General features: G+C 48.0%; 1 protein-coding gene across 2 annotated transcripts in view; it reads right to left on the reverse strand.

The window, feature by feature from the left end:
* The window catches only part of C15H10orf90 (chromosome 15 C10orf90 homolog), a 186541-nt gene extending 170066 nt beyond the window's left edge, over positions 1–16475 (reverse strand). For both annotated transcript variants that reach the window (XM_077105482.1, XM_077105481.1), the window contains exon 1: positions 16236–16475. In XM_077105482.1, coding sequence (XP_076961597.1) covers positions 16236–16475 — 240 coding nt within the window. The remainder of the gene's footprint in view (positions 1–16235) is intronic.
* Positions 16476–19317: the final 2842 nt, after the last annotated feature.

The following is a 19317-nucleotide window of genomic DNA, read 5'->3' on the forward strand; positions in this document are numbered from 1 at the left end:
ACCTCAGGCATCCTCTGGACACTCTGAGGGGGGCAAAAAGCTGCCAGCTCCAAGTACAGTTGGGAGGTTGAGGGGCAGAGAGGCTAAGCACCGGGTCCACAGCTACACACACCCAGTGAGCAAGAAAAGGAGCCCAGACTGGAATCCGGGCACAAGGCTCCCGCCTTGGGACAGAAAACCACAACTAGGAAGGACCAAGCCCCTTACAAAGACCTGAGGCACTTTAGTAGCACGGGACACTCTTGGTGGCAAAGCCCCTTAGTAAGTTTTGATTCTCCCAAAGTCCATGAGAAGCAGCCTGGACACAGAGTTCTTCTATTTTTTTTTAATTATTGTAAAAAATAAAACTAGGGCCCAGAGAGGGTAAAAGATGCAAGTGTCCAGGAACAAGAAGACAATGGCTCTGTCTTGTACACCGCCCCCCTTGGCCTTTCCCACGGCACCGCCTGCCCCTCACCGAGCAGGGCATTTCCTCCTAGTGCCACTCCACAGGAGTTCTGGGGTCAGACTTGGTGGCTACTAGGACAACAATGACATCTCTTGGACGGAGCGTCTCGGGTACCGTAACGGGGAACCGCGTGTGAGACTTGGTGCTCTCTGGAGCGGCTTCCGCATTCTCTAACTTCATCTCCCAGAACCTGCCAGAGCAACTGGGCTCCAAAGAACATTCATGTCCTAGTTCAGCTGCTCTATGGTTTCTGGCCCTCTCTTCAAGATGCTTCACTCTGGATCCACAGCTCTTTATCTGCAATTCTAAAACGCACAGGACTCTGAAATCCAAGGATCCAAGGATTTTTCTCCCTGTGTTTGTAGCAAATTAATCTGACAGCAAAACCTTAACTGAGCTAACCTGAGGCTATTTATAATATTAATTTATTCCATTTAGTGTGAATATTCATAAATTTTATTGCAAAAACATCAGTGAGCTTAATTACAGGTGCCACCTCAGATCCCACTGGAGATATTGCACAGACTCATCTTGGTAAAATCTAAAGGGCTACTATTGAATCCTGTTCAGTCTACAGAGTTTAGCATGCAGGATTGCAGATCAGTATGATGGGCATTTGATGAACACTTGTCACCAGACCCAGGCCTTAGATTTTCCCCATGCTCCCTCAGTCAGTCCTGATAGAGCCCCAAAACATGGGTGTCCCCTGAATGTTACAGATAGAGACACTAGTCACTTACTCTGAAGCACGGATCTGCTAAACCCAGAGCCAGAGAAGCCGCATCTTGATTAAAATTCTACCACTTTACCCCTCACACTGCAGTACTTGGGCTTCCTCCCCAACTAGTGTGAGTATGTGTGCATGTTTGTATAAGTGTGCAAGTGTATGCATTTGCCTGGTCAAGGTCGAGAAATTTCCTGGGTTCCTTAGATCACTGGGCTAGCAAATCAGGAACTGAAACTTCATATACCCAGGAAAGAAGAAAGGAGAGAAAATAGCTCTCTCCTACAGGGCTACACAGAGCTCTGCTGCCAAGACCACCAGTCCCTGAAAATCTGCTCTCTGGACGCATGCACGGTTCACAGGGAAATGAGAGATCTCAAATCTACTTGTATCCCAGGGAGCCAAAGGGTGGATTTGGGGCTGGGTCTTCTGTTGAGAACAATGATCTGCATTGTTGGAATCCAATGAAAACAAGGCTATCTCTTTTCAGCACCCAGATGCCTTCTCCTGGGGATGCAGGAGGTTCCACAAGGGGGCAGACAGCTCATGGGTAGATGGGTCCACGTTGGACGGCTATTAGTACAGACTCTTTGGGGAATGGTGCACACCTTCCAACACCAATCTGGATGCATGACTGATCTTTGCCAGTGCTACGCATTTGTTTTCAATCTTCTGAACTCTCTTCTGCAACGATAATTAATGTCAGACAGTGTATTTTCAGGTTAATGCAACCCTGCACCTCTAATAACTCAAAACGGAGATTTATCTCTCCACCATGACTCCCTCTTCATGCTTCAGCTCTTCGTGTTTACATCTGGTTTAACTTTTTCTAATCTAAAATAAATCAGCATGAAAAGCATTAGATTTTTCATTTAGATTCTCAATTGCTTTTTATTACTGAGATAATGTCCCTTATCTGATTGCAAACGGTGGGATTGTTCCCTTGTTAGGATCTGAATGAGGATGCCACAGTTCAGTCTTTCCGACTCTCCTTGTTCTCCTTCACTCTTGTTTTCAAGGGTAGTGAGTATCTGCTGGGGTTCTGATTGGAACAAATCCACCTGTGAAGAGGCTATACTACTCCCATCATTCCTTCTCTTGAGAGGTCCACCGCGAGTTCTCTCTTCAGTTTCCCCCAGGGTAACCCCAGGACCACAGCACCCCGTCTGACTGCAGGTACAAAGGAGGCCACAAGAATGAGGCACTTGGCTGGAGGGTCTGTGCAAGTCTCAGGCATGGGGAGGGGACAGTGACTCCCAAATGTGGGCATGTTAGTTACCCAGTTATAAAGCCAAAATTTACCCAACTGGTCTGTGTATCAGAGAGGTAGGGGTACATCAGAGAGGTGGGTGTATATCAGAGAGGTAGGTATATATCAGAGAGGTTGGGGTACATCAGAGAGGTGGGTGTCCCCTAACTTCTTAAGTGTTCCTTCCAGCATGTTCTGTCATGTTTCCTACCATTTGCAAAATGTCCAGAAACTGAGTCTGTTCCCTGGACCACGTGGAATCTTTCCCTGGTGATTGTTCACCGTGGCCTCCCACTTTCCCTCCATCAGAGTCCTGCACAGTGTGAGCTACATGCTAAAGTCCCCTTGACTTTGGAACCCCTCAGCAAGTTGGGAGAATTCAATAGCTCACTCAGCTCTACAACTTTAACTCGAAGGTTGTTTTTCTTCTTTCAAAGCAATGCAAACAGAAAGAAAAACATCACCCAGAAGGACGAAGGTGCTCCGGTCCCTTGGCTCACCCACTCCCACACAGCTTCTCCCTGGCCCAGGGCAAAAGACTTAAGATTCTACACGATATATATATATATATAAAATTCATACTGGTGGCTGCATTTTGTGACTTTTTTTTTTCTCAACCAGACTGACAGCAACCTAAAAGGTGCCCTCTATACTTGACTGTCACATCTTCTCAGACCTGGGGGAGCCGCTGACTTCTGCTAATTGCCGGATAACCTGATCTGGTCCTCAATGGCTCTGTCACCGCTGCACCACAGAGTGCTAAATGCTTCATAAGCATCCTGCGATCTCCATGGCAACTCTAGGAGGAAGGGTCTACTCCAGTCTCATCTTCAGGGCAAGGAAGAGTATCCTTGGTATTATTATTCATAAGAACAGCAGCTGTCTGTGATCAACAGCTAAGCGTAAGAGGCTAAGCACGCACACTAAGCACTTTCCACAGGCGACCTTTATCTGTGCCCACAGCAGCACTTGAGGAAGGTACCTTGAGGCTCCATTTGATATAGAAGCTACTGACATTGGAGAAGGCACAAATTCACGGAAAGTCACCAAGTTAAAATTGGCAGATCCAGCTATACCTGCATCAGGGACCAAGCTGTCAGCCCTTCGCTGCCTCAAGAGAACATTACGGATTTAACTGAGATGTTCATACTCATAAGAGAAACCCATCACAGCACAAAACCCTGCACACATAGGACATTCCAGAACAGCAGCAGGTGGATCAGCGGGTGCCAGGGGCTAGGTTGGGAGGGCTCCCAGGGTACAGGGTGCAAGGGAACCTCTGAGGTTGGTGAAAATGTCGTAGATGGCGATTGGGTACTGGTTATACCACCATTTGCACCTGCCAGAAGAAAATGAGCTGCTCCTTTTAAATGTATGAATATTTATGAACGTAAATTTTACCTTAATAAGGCTGACTTTTTAAAACACCAATTTAGCTTAGAGTTGCACTTCAACAAGCCCATAGTACAAGAAATAAGACCCAGGAACTGCCCTCGGGGATCTCAGAGATCTCAGGGATCTCGCCATCTGGTGCGAGAGAGCCCACACAGAGATGGTCTCACGCACTTATTGTGTTCTTGAAGCACAAGCAAGGGCAGGGCTAGCTTCATGGTGTGGAACTTGTGTATTTGCGCAGGTGGCCCATGTACTTGGATTAATGTCCCCATCTTGAATGGTTTTTTTTATTGTGGTAAAATATGCTTAACAAAAAATTCACCATGTTAACCATTTCTGTGATCACACCACTGTCCACCTGCAGAACTCCTCATCTTCCTGAATGGAACCTCTATACCCATTAAATAGTAGCCCCCACCCCCTCCCACAACATATAGCCTCCCTTCTTTCTGTCTGTGAAATTGACCATTCTGGATGCCTTATGTGAGTAGAGTTCAATAACCTCTGTCTTTATGTCAGGGTCTTTGACCCTGCAGAGTGTCCTCAGGTCCCTCGTGTTGTAGGTAGGTTAGTACTTCCTGCTGATGGTGTCCTTTGACACATGCTTCTCTTTAATCTGGATGAAGTCTAACTTACTGGGTTTTTTTCTGCTGTGGGCCTACACCTTTGGCATTGCCATCTTGAATTTTTGATAATTTTGCCTTTGAACTTGAAGTGCAGTAGGACCGCAGAGGGAACACACGCCACCTGTGTGCTCACTGATTTCCTTGCTGCCCCTGGACATCAGGTGTCCTTCAATCATCGAGACCAGGTGAGCCCACCAAGGCTGGGAGTCAGGCAAGAGCCACAGGGAATGGGGCATCATCAGGTGGCCTCCAAGATGAATACCCAGGAACAGTGGCCGCCCCAGGCCTGGCCTTCCTGGACATAGGCCCACTTCAACGCAGGAAGGAGGCAGGAGCTGGGAAGCACCAGTGGCCCAGCAGCCCTATCTTGCCCTTCTTACCCTTGTCACCTCCTGGGGTCAGCCAGCCACTGTGATGAAGTGGTAAGAGGGCAGGAAGGGGAGATCCTGCAGCCCAGAGCTGCCGCTCCTCAGCAAGCCCAAAGCAGACAGTGCCACCAGACGTGGTTAGATCCAGGAAGGAAATAAAGCAGGTGAGCTGGGGTTTGCAGTGCTTATTATGCCTTAAGAATGAAATACACATATGCTCAATGAGCTAAAAAACACAAATTATGTCATTTTGGCAATTCCACATATGAGCTAAATGCTTCTTTATTTGTGTTAAAAAATCAGCATTGCACCATATAAAGATGAACAGTAGAACGCAGTAGTAATACAAAACTCTAATTTTTCTCTACCGAGATCACCATTAAGTAGAAAATTTAAAACACCATGAAAAATCAAGAGAAAGAAAGAATATGTAGAATGAGAAAGATTTATATTTTAATACCTTTAGAGACAGTTTTCCTGAGTTTTTCTTTGAACAAGGAGACCCACATTTTTATTTTGCAATAGGCCCCACTAATTTGGTAGACAAATGTGGATAAGTGGACGTCATGGGGGACCTTTTTCATGGAGAGCCTTTGTATTTTGTTCCTGTTCTCCTGGCTCAGCCATGTGCCCACATGGGGAGCTCACAAAGCTTCCTTCCTCACAACCAAGAGTGCGGACTTCAGCACACCGCATTCCCAGGCTCTCCTGGGACCCTCTTTGCATGTCCATGTCCATCTCCAAGACCCAGTCCCCTCCCACACCTGAGCCAGCCCATCAGGCTGCCTCTCAGGAACTGCAGAGCAAGGCTAGGTGGCAAACAGGGCCAGCGCCCAGAAGCCAGCTATATCCAGACTCATCAGCCAGGAGTCAAGCACATTTGCAGCTAAAACAATGATTTTCTTAACTTTAAGTAAATACGGGACTAAATCCAAGGCATCTGGGTCCTGGTGCAGACAAATCCCCTGGGTGCCTGTGTGCTGGCCTGGCTAGAGCCTGCTGGGCAGGGAGTGGCTTCTTGCTTTAGCTACAAAAGTGTGAACAATTTGCTGTCTACTTTGAGAAATTTTTTCCCTGATTTGCTTTCAAACCTATTTGCTTCTCTGATATATTATTTCTAAATCCTGGCTTTTCCCCAAGATTCTCATTTTTTGGAGCCGCCTCAAAGTCCTTTTTGGATGGAGAGGGGATATAAATTAGACTCACAAAGAGGAAAGGAAATTATTTCACCACTTAGAATTTGATTAATGAAAAGAATGATAAAACAAGTGACCTCCAATTTGTGGCTTTGCTTGGGCAAGCTAGAGATGGTATCTGTCCATCCACCCATCCATCAGTCCCGAAAATGAGTGCCTCTGCAGGGACCCTAAAGAGCCCCGAACCAAAGGAAGATCTCCCCCCTCACAATGTCATCAGCCACCACGCACCTGGCTTCATGTTCCCATCTGAGACGCCATGTGCTTTTTTAATCCTTCATTCATAACACACCCCAAATGTCTACTGCAAGCCAACCTGGTGCCAGGAGCACATGGTGAGATAAAGCAGCTCAGCAGCACCTTTCCCAAGAGCTCTTAGAGGACCCAACAAGGCACCTTCAATCCCACCGCCTCCTGTTAGTTCCTTTTCTCCACAGATACACAAATTAGGGAAACACTTGGTAAGCAGAGAATGCAGACGATTCCCAGGAGTTCCAGTTTTGGTGTAGGTGCCCTTCCCTGAGTGTGCACAGAAGTTGTGAATAGAATGGGCTTTCACTGGTGGCAGAGTTTTGCAGACATAATTAAGGTTGCTAATCAGTTGACATTGATTCATTCAAAAGGAAATGATATCAGGTGGGCGGACCTAATCAGGAGAGCCTTCTAAAGAAGGAAGAGGGATTCAAAGCAGCAGAAAGTCTTTGGATGACCTTAACCAGGCAAAAGAACATGGCATACATGACCCGTGCTGGAGCCACGGGGCAAGGACCTAAGGGTAGCCTCTAGCAAGAGTGGTCTCTGACAGCAGGAAAAAGACACATCATTGCCACAACAAGAAACTGAATTCCTCCAGTGACCAGCCATCTTGGAAGAGGACCCTGAGCCTCATGTGAGAGCCGAGCCTTGGCCAGCACTTGATTCAGCCTAGAGAGAATTCCTCTCAGCCGAAAAGCCATCAGACCCACACCAGGACTTCTGACCTACAACACTGCGAAATAATAAATGGCTATAGTTGTTCTCTGCTAAGCATGTGATCCGTTGTTATGCAGCAAAAGAAAACAAACACATATTGGGTTTTCCAGTTGTGGTTCCTCTGTGGCCAGTCAGACCTGAAGCCATCTGTGATCCTGCACCATACTGACATCTGCCCAGAGATAAGAAGCTGCCTCGGCTGAACAGTGCAGGGAGGCCATAGGCAACAAGCCCCCAGGCTGGAGCTCCTGAGTGACAGCCCTGTGCATGTCACCTGGGGATGCATGTGACTGATGAGCAGTGCTTTTACATATATTCCTCTCATTTTGGAAAGATTTAAGCCATTATCTCTCTCTTCTCCCCACCCGCTTCCACTCTAAGACTCTAATCATGTATGAATCTAACCTCTTAATATTGGCCCATATGCCACCCAAGCTGTTTTCTCTCTATCTCCCTTTCTGCTCATTCTCATCCGCTATCACTCCAATCCAGTAAAAAATAAAAATAAAAAAGTCCATTTTAAATGATGTCCTTTTTTCCTCCTATAGATCTTCTATTTGGTTTTCTCCGTATACATATTATCTATTTCTCTCTCCATTATGGTGAAGTCTCCCTTTAAATCCTGAAATTTAAAGGAAAAAAATGTATATTTATAATAGCTTTTAAAAGGTTCTTACTTTATAATTTTATCATTTCTGTAATTAATGAATCTGCTTCTATTTACAATCATATTTTCTGGATTCCTTGAGTCATATTTTCTGGACTCTTTAAATGTCTAGTAATTTTTCACTGGATACCAGGCATTGTGAAAATTTATATATTGGTCTCTGAATTTTGGCATAGTTCTATAAAGAGTATTGTACTTTGTTTTGCTAACCAGTTAAACTACAGGAGGAACGGCTTGGTTCTTTGAACAGCTGATTTTTATATTGCTATGGGATGAGCCTGAAGGGGCTTTTCCTCTGGGTCTAGTTTAGTCACTTCCAAGCAGGATCCACTGAAGACTCTCCTAACTTGCCCCTGAATTCCGTGTGGTCCTAGTGGTGGGCGACTTAGATGATCCATGACCCTAAAAAGGTGCTGAGAACGGTTCACGCAACAGCCCCTGGGAGCTGTTCCTTGCTGGTGAGCTCTTCTGGGTCTAGCCTTGCAGCGTCTCATTCACAACACACAGACTCAATTTCAGCCGGACTCAAGGACATGGGAAGCAATCTCGCTATGCCTGGCTTCCTCCGCTCAGGAACTGTGCCCCCAAATTCCAGCAGCAGCCCTATCTCCTCGGTTCAGAGACTACAGAGTTCTAGGGGCTCTGCTGTCCTGTGCTACCACCGAGAAGTTGCCATTCTTTCTGCCTGAAGTGTCGTCCCCTGCCAGGGCCTTTCCCCATTTTACGCTCTTCCTGTGGAGCAGGGACCCTTCCAATCTCATGTGAAGGATGTGCCCAAGCACCCTTCTTGCTGAGCCCTCTTCCACAGCTCCATGGAGATACTGGCTGCACCCGCCAGAGGAACACCAGGGCTAGGAGCTGTGCCTGCAAACCCTGTGTCCCAGCCCCTGGAACAAAGTAAGATTTGATATGTAACTTTCATCAGGAGTTCCCTCTTTAATGCCACTTCTCTTCAGGGAAGGCACAGAACGTGGCACTGCAGGAGCAGAGTGGCGGGACCCATGCTGGAGGAGGCGCTCAGTGGCAAAGCCAGGGAAGGGCTACATCTGGTGCGCTCGCCTCTTGATCCTGGCGTGGCTGGGTCCCTTGTCTACACGGCAGGATTTTCTCCTTCTCCCTCCTTCCCCAGCACAGGCACATGGCACAGACTCAGAGTAGAAGCAGTGAGGCCCAATCCCTCCTCTGCCACTCCTGACACTGTCACTGAGCAGCCTGCCTCATTGCTCAGGGACTCATAGAATTTTCTCTTTGTAAAAATAGGGCTAGGTTGGTCTCTGTGTCCTCTATTCTCTGCAGTTGGTCTACCAGTCTATGTTGGTGCCAATGCCATGCAGTTTTTGTTACTATGGCTCTGTAGTATAGTTTAAGGTCTGGTGTAGTGATGCCACCTGCTTCACTCTTCCTGCTAAGGATGGCTTTAGCTATTCTGGGTGTCTTATTTTTCCAGATGAATTTCATGACTGCTTTTTCAATTTCTATGAGGAATGTCATTGGGATTTTGATTAGAATTGCATTAAATCTATCAACTGCTTTTAGTAGTATGGTCATTTTGACAATATTAATTCTACCCATCCAAAAGCAAGGTAGATCTTTCCATCTTCTAAGGTCTTCATTGATTTATTTCTTTAGGGTTCTGTAGTTTTCATTGCATAGCTCTTTCACCTCTTTCATTAAGTTGATTCCCAAGTTTTTTGTTTGTTTGGTTGGTTGGTTGGTTTTTTTTTAAGCTATTGTAAATGGGTAGTTTTCCTCATCTCTCTTTCAGGGGATTTGTCACTGATATACAGAAATGCCTTTGATTTATGGGTGTTGATTTTAAATCCTGCTACTTTGCTGAATTCATTTTCTAGTTCTAGAAGTTTTTTGGTGGAACTTTTTGGGTCTTCTGGGTATAGAATCATATTGTCAGCAAATAGTGCTAATTTGTGTTTTTCTTTACCTATCCATATCCCTTTAATTTCTTTTGTCTGTCTAGTTGCTCTGGCCAATGTTTCAAGAACCATGTTAAATAGAAGTGGTGAAAGAGGCCATCCTTGTCTTGTTCCAGTTTTTAGAGGGAATGCTTTCAATTTTTCTCCATTTAGAATGATGTTGGCCTGGGGCTTAGCATAGACAATCTTTACAATATTCAGATATGTCCCTATTATCCCTAACAGACACTTCTCAGAATATGATATACAATCAATCAACAAATATATAAAAATACGTTCACCATCTCTAGCAATTAGAGAAATGCAAATCAAAACTGCTCTAAGATTTCATCTCACTCCAGTCAGAATGGCAGCTATTATGAAGATAAATAATAAGCATTGGCGAGGATGTGGGGAAAAAGGTACACTCATACACTGCTGGTGGGACTGCAAATTGGGGCAGCCAATATGGAAAGCACTATGGAGATTCCTTGGAAAACTGGGAGTGGAACCACCATTTGATCCAGCTGTCCCACTCCTTGGTCTATACCCAAAGGACTTAAAACAGCACACTACAGGGACACAGCTACTTCAATGTTTATAGCAGCACAATTCACAATAGCGAAACTGTGGAACCAGATGCTCTTCAGTAGACGAATGGATAAATAAAAACAGTGGCATATATACACAAGGGAATATTACTCAGCAACAAAAGAGAATAAAATCATAGCATTTGCAGGTGAATGGATGGAGTTGGAGAAGATAACGCTAAGTGAAGTTGGCTAATCTCAAAAAAATAAATGCCAAATGTTTTCTCTGATATAAGGAGGCTGATTCATAGTGGGGTAGGGAGGGGGAGCATGGGAGGAATAGATGAACTCTAGATAGGGCAGAGGGGTGGGAGGGGAAGGGAGGGGGCAGGGGGTTAGAAATGATGGTAGAATGTGATGGACATCATTATACACAGTACCTGTATGAAGACACCAATTGGTGTGAATATACTTTGTATACAACCAGGAAAAAAAAGCAACATTAAAAATAATTTGCTATCAGCATTAAAAAAAAAAAAATAGGGCTGGTGAGTCTCACGCAGCTGTGGAGAGATCAATGCGGCCCTTCAGGGACCAGCCAACACCAGCCTCCTTTGTTCCCTCTCTTCCCCTCAGTGATCCTTGCACACCCTGGTCCTGGACTCTGGCCCTCAGCTCTGACGGGGACCTGCCCCCACCCCCAACCCTTTCACACACCAGCCTTCCTGGCGTGGCAGTTCACACCAGCTTCTTTCTCACTCCCCTCTGGGCTCATGGGCTTGCAAAATATTGATCTGGAGCATCAGATAAGGGTTTCGGACCTGCATGAAATTGGGTTTCATATTAAAAACAGATTTTTAGGGTGGGGCTCTAGCTCAGTGGTAAAGAGCTTGCCCAGCATGTGCAAGGCCCTGAGATCCATCCCCAGCACCACACAACAAGACACTTAGCTTTCAGGACCCTGATCCTCCCAGAGCCCAAGAGTCTGCATTTTTAGAAAGTTCTCCTCAGTGATCTAGAATATACTGAGGTGTGAGGGTCATTCAACCCTCCCTAGGTGGCAAAACCCCTCGTAAATCCCCTTGTAGGAGATCAGAGAGGGGACCAACTTGCATCAGAAAGGCCTGTTCATGCCCTGGGCTTTGTCCTGGCTTCATTGTGCAGGAATCAGAGAGGTATGAACTCGTCTCTCCGAGAATCTCCTGTCGGTGGCAGAATTGGCAGCTGACCACAGGGGAGCTCTCAGCGGACACTGTGCATTGAACTCAGGGCCAACTTGTAACTCACCTCTGAGGTAACTCACCTCTGGATTCCATAACACATGGGGATGTCCCCAGGCCAGGCCGCTCGCAGCCCGGATCACCTGCCTCCTGGAGTGTGGAGATGAAGACCCAGGGGCTGTGGGGCTGCTCACATGGCACCCATAAGGCACGCGTCACAGCTTGCCCAGGCCCAGGGGCCATCTCCATGCCATGGCTCTGTGGCAGGGATGCTGCCTTCATTCTGGCTTACTCCTTCAGATAGACTTTCTCTGTGATCCCTGAACAACCCTGTAAGGTAGATGTCACCATCGTTCTCGTGAACATGAGTGAAACTAAGCTCAGAGAGGACAAGGAAACCGCTAAGTCATTCACTCATCAGGACCCCAGAGGGTCTCAGTCCAGCACACTCTCCTTCAATCTTGATCTTCCTGAAAAGTGGCCATGACGTCCCCACCAGTGCCCAATGACCCCGTGCAGATCCACCAAAATGATGTCACAAGCCTTGGCTGCAAACACCCTGGGTCGAGGCACACTTCACCTACCACAGAACAGGGCATGAGGTTGCAGGCTTCAACATGAACATCACCCCCTGTGCTCCTAATTCCAGACCTGACCTTTCCCACCTTTCTGGACATCAGCCTCTGACAGCAGACAACTGAGAGACAGCTGAGGCATGGGGACTCACAGATTATTACTTTATCCCCTTTCACCTCTAGAACTTCCCCTCCTGTCATTGGATAGAGGCTACCAGAAATTGCCAGTCCAAGCTACCGGCCATTGCCAAGGGAGGTCGGGCTGTGGAGGCTTCTAGAAGGAGCATGAAGCACTTGCGGACAGAAGGCAAGGCCCAGGATGTGGCAGAGACTCATGGAGACCCTCATTTTGAGACAGGTTTCTCCCAGCTCAGCTCTTTCCAGGGGGCCAGGTCTTCAGTGCAGACCGGTCACCAGCACACCCCAGCAACATCCCTTGAAGACCAGGACTTCAGGAAGAAAAGTGAGACTCGGGGGACTTTGATTTGGCTGAAGCTCTTCAGCTTGGTTGGAAAATAGGTAAAATTGTTTTGTACCTTTCGATAACTGGCAGGAGAAAGGCAATGTTTGGTTTTCCTCCTCTTTCTTCATTCCCTGAATCAAGTTACCTTGAAGCCCAAACACTTAAAACTTGAGCACTCTCCTGTCACAAAACCCAAACCGGCTCCCAGCCACTCACAGGCCATCATCAAAGCCGGAGTGGGGTGTCCCAGCCCTGGGAGAACATCAGAGTCACTGGGCAGACATCTATTTCCAAGACGGAGTAGCCAGGCAGGAGCTGGGCACAGGGTTCCTGGACACTGGCCAACAAGCTGCACAGGACCGTGACCCCTGAGAGGGGAGATGGTGGGGGGTGGCCCAACAACGGTCCCCAACTGGAGCAGTTTCCACGCTCTGGGAGGGAAGCTCCAGAGACCCAGGGGCCTCTCTGAGCAGGGGTGGCAGAGACAGGAACCAGGTTACCATGCTTTGTGAAGAGCAAGGAACTGCGAGGAAAGAGGACCAGCAGTCGACAGGGACCCCAGGGGTCTTTGGATAACTGCTGACCTGCACCTGCTTGAGAGATAACTACCTGAAGTCAGGAAGAAACAAAGAATAAAAGCTTCTAGAAAGCGGTAGTTCAGACAATCGGACCCCACACAGAGCTGGAAAGAGTTCACGTCCCCACCAGCCCAAGTGCAGATTGACCACACCGGGGGCATCAGGTAGACTCCTCAGAAGGGTCGCGTCTTAATAGCAGAGCTAATTTAGGCCGAGCCCCAACACCGTGGATCATCCTCGGCTGGAGGGAGGGAGCTGCCCTGCACCTTGGCAGGGTGTCAACAGCATCTCCGGTCTCCACTGCTGGAGCCAGGGGCATCTCCCCCCAAGGTATCCCAACCCTAACTGCTTCCAGACATTAACCAATATCCCCATGGGGGGGCTCAGAATCATCCACCAGTCTGACCACTGCTCTGAACCTCAGCAGGACCGGGCTGATGCCAAGAGCTTGACCTCCAGCCAGAACAAAGTTCAACACCATTCACAGGAATACAACTAAATCAAGATACAACCCAGCAGAAGTCACAGTGTATCAAATCCAATTTTAAAACTGCCTGGTCTGCAAAAGAGCAAGGCAAGACAGCCCAGGTCAGGAGGAAAATCCCTCAGTAGAAACAGGTATTTCAATGACAGAGACCATGGAATGAGCAGAGCTCGACCTCGGAGAGGCAGGGCCAAATCATGACCTCCAAGTACAAAAGCTTTCCCTGGTTCACCTCAAGATTCAGCATGTTACAGGCCATCGCCTATCAGAAGACAGATGGCCTTGGCTTGCAAGCCCCAGCCTGTGCCTACGGTCACAGCATCTCTGCAGTCAGCTCAGAGCCGCTCACCCGTTCTGGGGAGACACAAGCATATCACGAACTCTCCGTGGCTCCCTCCTCAAGCTGGTGAAAACGCCCTGCTCTGCTTCCCAGGGAGCCTGGGAACATGCCCACGCTTGCCCCGGGGACAGCAGGCAGAGCTCAAGTGCGGGCCTAATCCGTGACCCAGTTATGGCTTTGTTGATGTCTGAAATTCATATGCAGAGGGAGAACTGCCCTTCGCACACCATGTTCCTGTTAGTAGGGGGCATTTTAGAGTCGCTGAGAGCGGGGCTTCGCAAATGTGAGCACAAGACTCCCTAGCATCTTGTCTGCTTCCCGCCCCAGCTACCTCCTAGCAAGCAACTTTTCTCCTGGCTCCTGCTGCAGGCAGTGGAAGGAAGAGCGTGGTGGGGGAGCGTCCCAGGGCCGCAGTTACTCTGCCAGTCCCAAGTGAGAGGAGGATTCTCCAGGCATTCACATCAGGCTGTGGTTTTAGAAAAACCTATCTATAGACCTTGCTCTCAACTCAAGCAAATCTGCAGATTCTCATGGGGAGAATTTGAAATCTGTGAGGTTTTCACGGGAACAAGTCTCCCCAACTCACTTTTCACGGGAAATCAATTAGATTAAAGAAACAAGTTCATCCCAGTGAACCTGCTCATTCCTCACCCCATTGGATACTGCGTGGTGAAGCCCAGGGCAGGTTAAGCATGGGCCTCTGAGCTGATGGAAGAGGAGTCACTGGGCCAAGTCCAAGGGAAGCACCCAGAGGCTGTTAATTGGGTTCACTCATCTGTTCAACTTGGGAAATTGAGCAAGGAGGTTTGCTTCTTCCTGGTTTCCTCAATCTAAATGCTGTTGACATGCCCCAGTGGGAATAAGAAGACTAGTTCAAAGAATATGGAATAATTTAAATTCTGAAATGTTTGCTACTAAAAGTTGAGCAAAGCTCCAGATTCAGAGGCACAGATCCTATCCGATGGTTTTCACATGGGCCTGTCCCAGAACCCGGAAGCAGACCCCGCAGGGACCACCACTCACACCACAGACAGTGAAAGCAGCCAGTGGTTGGGTCTGTTGTGCGGGAGGGGCCTGGACTCATCTCACACTGGTGGCTCCACTGTGGACTGTGAAGGATTAAGCCACAGAAAAAATGTAGCTGTGACAATCAGTGTATTCCAGTATTTTACGACCTCCTTTCGAGGTGCACATCATCACCTTCAGTGTGGCTGTAATATTGAGAAAATAGATGAAGTTTATGCATGAAAAAAAAATGGGAAAGCAAGACAAGGTTTCAAGTAGAGCCATGAACACTGTTGTAAAATGCATGAAACGATGATTCAACAAGTTTTTTCCTCTCTGGAGGACTGAAAAATAACCTCAGTAAAAATTATAGAAAGATAAAATCCTGTCCCCATCTGATTAATTACTTGTGAATAATAACATCTCTGGTTTCTCTCAATTATATTCTAATTGCACACCTTTTGCTCTGGTTGATTGGGCAATGAAGTAATGAACAACTATTACTGAATTTAATTAACACCATTATTTCTGTGGCCTTTCCATCTCTGTTGTGAACATGGAAATTCAGACTCCCGGGGCTGGGGCTGGAAGAAGCCTGCCATGAACCCTGCTAAACCTGTTCCTTCCACATTGAGCTGGCTCCTTTCTGCCAAGCATGGGTAACAAAAGATCTGAAGTATTTGCCAGCATTCATGAGAAGGCTCTCCTAATAACGGCATCAATATTCAGAAAGGTTAGCTTTTCATAAAGCGTTAGCAATTTGCATGTTGCATTTATCAAAAGAGATGGGCAACTGAGCTACCTAGGAGTCAATTACAATGTCATTCATAATTTATTCCATGTACAATAAAGAGCTGATCAGATTTCATGTGTGTTTATTTTCTGAAGATAACTGCTTGTGGCTGATACCAGTTGCAGAATACAAATATATTTTAGAGTAATGTGTCTATTTCACTTGGACGTTTTAAGTCTCCAAACTTCTCCTTTTTACAACAGAGTTTCTATGCTTGGAAATGAGAGCTCACCCTCAAAAAATAGAAGTCTATCCCAGACTCATCTCATTTTAACTGGATCAAGCAAGCCATACAGATTCTCCCAAATAACCAATCAGGAAACAAATAGGAATTTGTTTTTAAGACAGGGCTTACAGAGCTAAGAATTCCTAGCTCACAGAGTGCCCGGCAGTTTCTAAATGTGGATACGATGACCCACTGCAGAAGCCTTTGGAGAGCTATTAAATGTTTGTAAATGCAGACGATTGCCATGTGTAACTTACATTCATCTAATATGCACCCCCCAAACCACCACCAAGTTGCAAAAACTGGAATAAATTAAAAAATAAAAAATTCTTCTCCAAATCCCCTGGGAAAGACTACAACATATGAGATTAACGTATTAGACCAGATCAACACCTGCGCTGTCCGAGGACACACAGCAGCTGCATCTCTTGGTGCGCAGACAGCTCCCCACCCAGTCCAGCCGTACCTCATATCTGCTGCCTGGCTGCTCAGCCGTCTTCAGGCCTTGACACAAGTGGATGATACAAACTTTGGCTCTTCTCTGGGAGGGAAACCAGTTACTCTTCACCAAATCCATGACCATCACATGGTTTTTCAACTCTGTACTAAACATCTTTATTTGAAAAGTCTGATCAGCAGCCGTTCCCGCATGGCCAGCAGCGAGCCCCTCCGGAGGAGAGGTGCTGGGTGTCCCAGAATGCAGCATGACACTCGGAATCTTGTGACTTCAGTGAGCTGGCCTGGCAAACACAATTTTCTTTGTTTCATCCAGGTATTGAGTGCAGCAGGAGGGGTTTGGGAAGCGCCTGCTGGGACATCTCTGCATTTCCCCTCCACAGCTGCGCTTCCGAGATCCTGTGGCGAGAGTGACCGAACGTGGACGCAGAAACCTCGCAGGTGATCTTTACATGCCACAAAAACCTTCTCAGGCTGCGATCTGACCAACTCCAGTCTCACCTCACGCCTGAGCCCTTGGGTCACTCTGTCTTCTCTGATTTCAAAGAAACATTTTTCTTTGCCGCTGCATTCAAGTTCTGAACGCAGAATTTGCCTGGTTACCAAGAGGCTCAATGTGCTTTTCCGTCTCTAGGCCCTTAAATCCAAATAAATTATTTACAGAGCTCCGTACAAAGGAACCAGGAGGGATAATTGCAGCTTTTCAGAATTCCTACTTTTTCTGGCCAGGACTGAAAGGAAAAAGTACACACTGCCTACTGACACAAAGAGTGTCCTCAGCCCTGGAGAAGATAAGAGACACATTCAAGGCATAGAGAGAGCTCCCGGCACACAAGAGACGGCTGCGCGTGGGCACGGGAACCCAGTGCAAGTGCGAGAGGCTGCACTAGCTCCGTGGGGCTGTGGTCCTTCCAACATGGACGGCTACTGGCGGGCTGAGCCTCGGTTTCCCCAGGAAGAATGGCAGAATAAAAATGCGCTGTCTGCCACCCACAGGGCTGGTGCTGAGATGTGGTGAGCTGTAAATAAGGAAAGACCACGTGTAACAGAGTCGCCATGGACGGTTCTCCAGGTACGGTAGCACATATTCTCCCCAAATTATTTTGCACAGCTCTCTTGCAGCACATATCATATAGTGCAATGTGGCATGGTGGTAAAAATGATTGGAGTCTGAATTTCAAATCATTCAGAAATGCAGAGCAAGACGCACGTCCCACTTTTTATGTTGCATGTGTGGGTGCCTTATCTATTCAGCTAGTATTTTAGAGGTGAAAATGAGAAGTCTGGATCAAGGGTGTACACCAGGAGGAAGCAGATGACAAGCACTAAAATGGTTTCAACTCTTCTCTGAAGGCTACTTCCTTTTGGCTTTCTGCAAAGATGAACCCCTTGAAAACTCAATTCACCTGCCCGTATCGCAAGCCATGGGGGAGGCTGATGAAGGGCCTGGACAGCTTTGCTGGAAGTGGACCTGCAGATCCTTCCCAGCACCTTACTCCTTTCCTGCTGTGCTCTACAAATCAGCTCAACTAGGACTTGGGCAATGGCAAGCTAAACCTCCACCTTCAGAGGCAACAGAGATGTTGAATCTGAAAGTAAAACATGGAAAAGATAGAGGAGACTTCAGAGGCCATTACAGCCAGGTGCTTCATCTGAGTGTGAAGACAGACAGACCATAGAGATTAAACGTGGGCCAAATTCAGAGCGGTATTCCCTGTTACTTCAACAGAACACGCCCGCTTCTGCCCGTGGTTCTCCTAAGGACATCAATGCCAGTGTCAAGGCCCAGCGGGGGGCAGTTTGGTGCACTGAGAACCATGCAGGAAACTCCCCAGTGAGCTACACTATGGAGGTCCATCTCGGACTTGGACGCTCTGGTAAAGATGGCCAGGGAAGAAATGCGGGCAATGAAGAAAATAAACAAGGACCTCAAAGAAAGAGGGACTCTGTCTCCTGTTTAGGCCTATGAGGGCCAGTGCCTGGGCTCCCAAGTCACCATCTGAACCAGCTCATGGTGGTGGCTCTGTTCCCAGAACCCTGCAGGTCTGATAGCACCACCACACCCATGCTGAAGGACCCTCGGCAGGTGGAGGCCACCAGGACTGCCCACCAGCTCTCCAAGACCAGGCAGGAGAGGTTTGCTGAGGGTTGACTGACTGACTGACTGTGTGTGAAGGCCACGTGTCACAGGCTGTCCAGAGGTTCCAGAGTCACCAAGGCTCTGGGTGACTTTTCCCTCTCCCTGGACTGTAAGTGGCTGGACGTTAACTGGCCAATGTGGCCACAAGAGGAAACTGCAGCATGACCTTGGGAAGGCCACCAGAATTCTTGGCCACAGGGCTGGATAGAAGCCTTGGGATCATAAGCCAACCCCCTCATACAGGGAAGAAATGGAAGTCCGGAGGGAGGGAAGTTTGGCTAAGGGGTCAGCAGGCTGGAAAGGGCCCAGATGGGTAGCTGGGGACGGGTGTGCACACAGGCCCCAGGACACTAGCATGTGGTGTGGACACGGCCTCTCCCCTCCAGCTTTAGTCCCTCTTAGCCACAAGCCCACGGCCATTCTGATGCCCTGGAGCTGAGGTACCTGCCCAGACCGCGAGCAGACGTTCGTCAGGAAAGAGCAGCTCCCCACCTGGGGCAGCCCTCCTCCGGCCCAGCAGGGCGGTGCCCTCCACAGTCCACTCACTGTGCCTCGTGAAGCCGGTCTCTGACTTAGGAGAGCCGAGCTCCCTCTCACAGCGCCCCCTCGGGTGCTGTGCGAGCTCTCCTTGACCCGGGCGCCCCGTCCGTACCACAGGAGACTGACCTAGCTTCTGTGGTGGGCTGCCATGAGGACTCAGGAGCTGGCACAATGCGGTGCGTGGAACAGAGCCTGGCACGGTGTGTGCCATCGCCCAAGGGGGGCAGAGACCTCAGAAACAATAACAGCTGGAAGCATCGTTTTGATACTTAAAAGAAAAGATTGCTAAGGACAAAGAGGAACTGCCCTCATCTCCAGGACCCCCTGTGCAGGCAGTGGCACCCAGAAGTGGGCAGGGGGCCAGCCTTGATTTCCTCAAATGAGAAGCAGAGATAGCGCCTGAGGAGACTGC

Source organism: Callospermophilus lateralis, chromosome 15, assembly GCF_048772815.1.
Source record: "Callospermophilus lateralis isolate mCalLat2 chromosome 15, mCalLat2.hap1, whole genome shotgun sequence".
In the NCBI taxonomy this organism is placed as follows: domain Eukaryota; kingdom Metazoa; phylum Chordata; class Mammalia; order Rodentia; family Sciuridae; genus Callospermophilus; species Callospermophilus lateralis.